A 5,649-nucleotide genomic window follows, 5' to 3' on the forward strand; every position below is an offset into this window, starting at 1 on the left:
TAAAAGCATCAATATGTTAATGTAGAACAACTACAATATGTCAATGTAGAACAACTACAATATGTTAATATGGAACTACTGCAATATGTTAATGTAGAACAACTACAATATGGCAATGTAGAACTACTACAATATGTTAATGTAGAACAACTACAATATGTTAATGTAGAACAACTACAATATGTTACTGTAGAACTACTAGAATATGTTAATGTAGAACTATTACAATATGTTAATGCAGAACTACTCCATTACAAGTAAAAGTCTGGAATTCAAAAAGTACAAAAGTATTAATTGGCATCAAAATGTAGCTTAAATTGCCAAAAGTACATTGCATTGCGACACATTGCAACTTGCAAGCATGTAGATCTGCTATTTTCAAATGGCTGAAATTGTATTGAGTGCGGTACTTAAGTAAATGTACTTATTTCTACCACTGTGTGCATGCTAGTGCGTGAGTGCGTGCGTGCGTGTGTATGACAAAGTGACATTTCCTGTTCTCATCAGGGAAGTCAGAGGAAGTGTACAGGAAGCACTGATTACTGTTTGTGCGTGCGTGCGATCGTGCGTGCGTGAGTGCGTGCGTACGTGCGATCGTACGTGCGTGTGTGTGTGTGTGCGTGCGTGCGTTTCTTAGTAGAAAACAGAACCAGATTAACATTAATGGACTGTTTCTGTTTCTGAGACCAAAGAGGAGGCGAGTTTATGATGTTACAGCATCAAGGTCGCCATGGTAACACACACACACACACACCCCTTTAATGGCAAAATGGGCAGATCTTAGATACAGAGAGAGAGAGAGAGAGAGAGAGAGAGAGAGAGAGAGAGAGAGCAGAAACTCTCAATGTTTTGATCATAACAAGCTAAATATTCAGCCTGATGCATGCAATAATTAAACGCAAATCTCACTTGAATAATATAAATTCATTAATAATAATAATTAATAATAATATTGCAATATTCTTTACAATTTCTTCATTAAATAAGTTGCCCCCCATTACACATTTAAGTTGACAATTGATTGTCACACTATAGATTAACGATTTAATCATGTTTTCTTTGCATTGCTTTTTTTGCAAGCTTGTATCAACTATTTCTGCTATTTTTGAAACATGTTTGAAAATGTATGCATATATACTATAGGCTCAACTTATGTACCTGAAGCCCATCACACACCGTCTGCGACCGTCTGCGGCGCGACGCGTTGCTGCGCGGCGCCGCCTGGAAAATAGAACTGTTTTCTATCGGCGCGCCAGGCGATGCGACGCAACGCGGCGGAAGGAGCCGGTGTGCGATAGGTTCATTGAAAATAATGGAGGCGGCTGTGTCCGACGCAGCCGGTGTGTGGTGGGCTTTAGATAGCATTTTATGGAGACATAGACCTCTATATTGTATACACATAGTTTCATAATAATTGATATAGTCTAGCGGTGCCCGTGGGAGCCTGGGCAGAGGACTTTTGTGGCGGTTCTGGACAACTGTGGGTCTGACCGACTTGACACCGGGAACTGCACTTATATTGTCAGGACCTCTTTATAAAGAACACTGCTAAGAAACTGGCACTTCTCTTCATCTCGAGCAAGAATATGCAGCCTGCTTGATTTGCCAACCCTACTGGCCGCCACATATAACTGGCCATGACTGAAGAAGTCTCTCGTGCAGAACACCCCAAGACGGTGTAGTGCAGTGGCGTTTCCAGGAATTACATTTTGGGCAGGCAAGAATTACATTTTGGGCAGGCAAGAATACCATTTTGGACAGGCAATATGTGTTAATTGTCGTCTCCCCGCGCACAATCATTAGCACTAAAGGTTTTCAAAGAGATATACCTGCCAGACAGTATACAAGGCTGAAAGGCCGATTGAGAAAACCGATTGAGAAACACCACTAAAAATAAAATAAATCGCTCTGTGTGCGGGGACCTTTAAGGTCCTGCACACACCGAGCGCAAATTCTGATTTTTAAGCAGCATTTCTCCATCGGTTTTCCGAAAAACGCGGCCGGTGTGCAACCACCTTAACGCTCCGGTTCGGTCTCTATCCTTTTATTACTCTATGGTCTGTCCCTGAGACGTATTGACATGTCAGAAGTGATGTCAGCGATGTCAGAATGATGTCAGTAGTCGGTGGGACAAACCCGTATTTAGGCCTGCCCATATGTGCATATGTGCTGTGGCCCGGGCAGAGGTCTTTTGTGGGTCCGACCGACTCGACACCGGGCACTGCACTCTCGGTGTGGAATGTGGAACCATGAATGCCTGTGTCGAATTAGATATAGGTGGGGCGAATGGTTCTTCAGTTACGTGGATTACAGACGTACAGACGCACGTACACACACACACACACACACACACACACACACACACACAGATCATTTATAGTTAGATATTCCACTGTTAGGTTCTTAGTTTACATAACGATTCATGATGGCTATCTGACTATGTATTTGTCTATTTGAGGTAGCCTATTGCACTAATTGCAGTGACGTAGAGTCTGTGGGGGCCAGGGGCCCCATGAGGAATTGGACCAGGGATCTCGGCCCCCATGAGGAATTGGACCTGAATATATATCTTCGCCTCGCTTCGTCCCGTTTGTACCGCACCAGGTCGCGCCTTCTGGGTGCTTGTTTTCACCTGCCAGGTATGGGTATGCATGCATACAGTACTGTACTCTGCTTAGGCTACTTGTTCACAATATGAAACCACCATGACCAGCAAGAACACCCTGGCTGGCAACAGCGATGCCAGCCTGCCGTTGAAACCTTCCGTCGTCCCAGCGACAGTTCTACAGAACCTGCCGAGGCGGACAGGACTAGTCTGCAATCGTGGCATTTAAATATGCTCTTCTGTTTATAATCTAAACACTGTGACACGTTTAAAAAGTGTTACAAATAAGTGTTTATAACCTAAACGCTTGGTTTAGTGTGAAACGGAAGAAAAACAAACTTGTTTTCCCCGCAAGGGGGGGGGGGGATCAGTTGGACGGGCCCCTTGACGATTATAAAAAATAATTAGTCTCTGGCCTATTGCCATGTTTTTTGTTCTTGCTTACTGTAAATCGCTCTGGATTAAGAGAGTCTGCTAAATGTCTAAATTGTATGACAATTGCTTTAAAAATGACAATTCTGTTAAATAATCAGATTTGAACATAGTGCTATTTGCCATTGAATCCAGCAAGAGCTGTATAAAGATATAACTACCATTATATGATGGATGTTTTTATTCTTTGTTGCTGTCCCCATCTACTGGTGAAAGTGTTTCATTACAATGTGAGGAGCATGATCATTTTTTTTTTTTCTCCACGATTTTGTAACGTAAATGTAGACGTCTAAATGTATACAGACGTCTAAATGTAGACGTCTAAATGTAGATGTCTAAATGTGTACGTCTTCTCTTATGGGGGTCCCTGGCATATCTTTTCAAATGGGGGTCCACAGGCTAAGTAGTGTCAATTTGGGGGTCCTTGACATGAAAAAGTTTGGGAACCACTGCTTTAAACACTTTAGCACTTTATGAACATGAACAAAATAGATGGGTCCCCCCTGGAACTCCCTCAGGTACCCCTGGGGGTCCCCGGACCCCACTTTGGGAACCACTGCTCTATACAACATAAAAAGAGACTCAAATCCTCAGGAGCTCTGGAAGCTACTAAACAACCACGGCTGCGGTCAGAAACTAAAACCAGGTTTGCAAACATAATCAAATCGAACGACACCCTCATCACTGGCAAGCTTGATGTAGCCAACTACTTAAACATCTTCTTCACAAACATTGCCACAACGCTGGTTAACAAACTGCCCTCCCACTCTGGGCGTTTTGGTGTAGAGCACATCAAAGCCTCCTAGGTGTTTGTAAAGATGATTTTAAGCTGACAATGGTAACAACTGAGGAGGTAGGCCTACTTAAAAAACTGAGTGCCCTTCAACCCCACAAGGCCACTGGCCATGACAATATTCCCTCTACATTTCTCAGAGACTCAGCCATAGCTCCAAGCCACCCTTTAAGAGCCACCAAATGTGTTATTTGAACAGAAATTATTAATTTGATATAGACTACTAAGACTAGCCATGCACTTTAAACTAACATGACTTGGTTGATGTAACTCCCTCGAAGCACAGACAGACACAAGTGGATTTATTTGAAAGCTTCTAATCAATCCTCCAAATCCACCGTGAAAACTAAACTATGACAAAATACACCCATGTTACAATTAACATAAAACGACAGCATGTACGGTAGATGCAAACATTTTACCAAAGTAAAATACAGACAGAAACGAACAACATACCCGGTTGGCTGCGTGCAAAACAAAAGGGGTATCTCTTCAGTCTTCAGGTCCTTATAACCCTTCGTATGACTTTAGTTAGACATGCAGTCTCTTGCGACCTAACTTTAAAAGTCTTTGTGTAAGCAGTGTGAAACGGAGCTTCTGCACGACTGCACCTTGCTGGCGCTGCTTCAAGATGCATTGCTTGTTGCTTGATTGCTTGAGAGCAAACCAAACGATACAGAACATGACTTTGTTTGACTCTTCAAAATAAAAGCATTGCAACAACTTGACACAAAAATAAATGAAATAATGTTTTAAACCTAAATGTGACTTAAACTATGAACTTCTTAATTATGAACTTAGACCTTTTAGAAATATAAAAAACAATTATGAATTTATTTTAGCCTTATCTTGGTCAGAGAATGAGATATTACTCATAAATAATCCCGTTTCATTTCGACTGAACAAAAAGGCTTTTGTATCAGGATAAACGCTTTATTGGAAAAGATGGGTGGCCCTTAAAAGGACCGTTGTGTTTAGAGCAGACAGAACAGTTTACTTGGAGCTGGTGTACTTGGTCACAGCCTTGGTGCCTTCAGACACGGCGTGCTTGGCCAGCTCACCGGGGAGCAGCAGGCGGACGGCGGTCTGAATCTCCCTGGATGTGATGGTGCGGCGCTTGTTGTAGTCAGCCAGTTTGGAGGCTTCACCGGCGATGCGCTCAAAGATGTCGTTGACGAAGGAGTTCATGATGCCCATGGCCTTGGAAGAGATACCGGTGTCAGGGTGGACCTGCTTCAGGACCTTGTATATGTAGATGGCATAGCTCTGCTTCCTGGACTTTCTGCGCTTCTTGCCGCCCTTCGCGGCGGTCTTGGTGACGGCTTTCTTTGAGCCTTTCTTGGGCGCTGGTTTTGCTTCTTCAGGCATCATGGTTGTATTTAATAGAACAGTTCCGATGCAGTGAAGAATGTGAAGAGGGTGCCCTCTCTCGTAGCATTATTTATACAGAGCCAATGCAAATGAAGTGTGTGGCTCCCAGCATGATTGGCTGACTGATCCTGCCACAAAGAGTGAGTCTTTGTTTTCTGTCGGGTGCTCTATTGTCCTCATTGTGAGGGGCTAAATATACATTCATTGTAAATGTATAAATTTAAAGCCCCTTCTTATCATGTGTTTTGTTTTGTTTTTGCATTGATCCACCTTTATGACACCCACATTTCCCCATGATATGGTATATCTATATCTGCATATTCATTGAGACACCATATTCCCAGCGATTAGTAGGCCTATAATATAATAATAAGTTAATGAATTGTTACTAATTCTGCTCCTCTGTGCTTATAAAGCCAAAATAGAGAGCTCAGAGCTGGCAGGTGTG

The 5,649-nt window shown here is 42.7% G+C and overlaps 1 protein-coding gene across 1 annotated transcript; it reads right to left on the reverse strand.

Moving 5' to 3' along the window:
* Positions 1 to 4,762: 4,762 nt before the first annotated feature.
* On the reverse strand, positions 4,763 to 5,201 carry LOC308324925 (histone H2B-like; the record flags this gene model as incomplete). Its single annotated transcript, XM_080777270.1, has 1 exon — positions 4,763 to 5,201. The coding sequence occupies one exon, from the start codon at positions 5,199 to 5,201 to the stop codon at positions 4,824 to 4,826; it is 378 nt and encodes a 125-aa protein (XP_080633396.1). The 3' UTR covers positions 4,763 to 4,823.
* Between the last annotated feature and the right edge of the window lie 448 nt (positions 5,202 to 5,649).

Source organism: Protomyctophum bolini (assembly GCF_963924005.1).
Source record: "Protomyctophum bolini genome assembly, chromosome: 12".
Lineage (NCBI taxonomy): Eukaryota > Metazoa > Chordata > Actinopteri > Myctophiformes > Myctophidae > Protomyctophum > Protomyctophum bolini.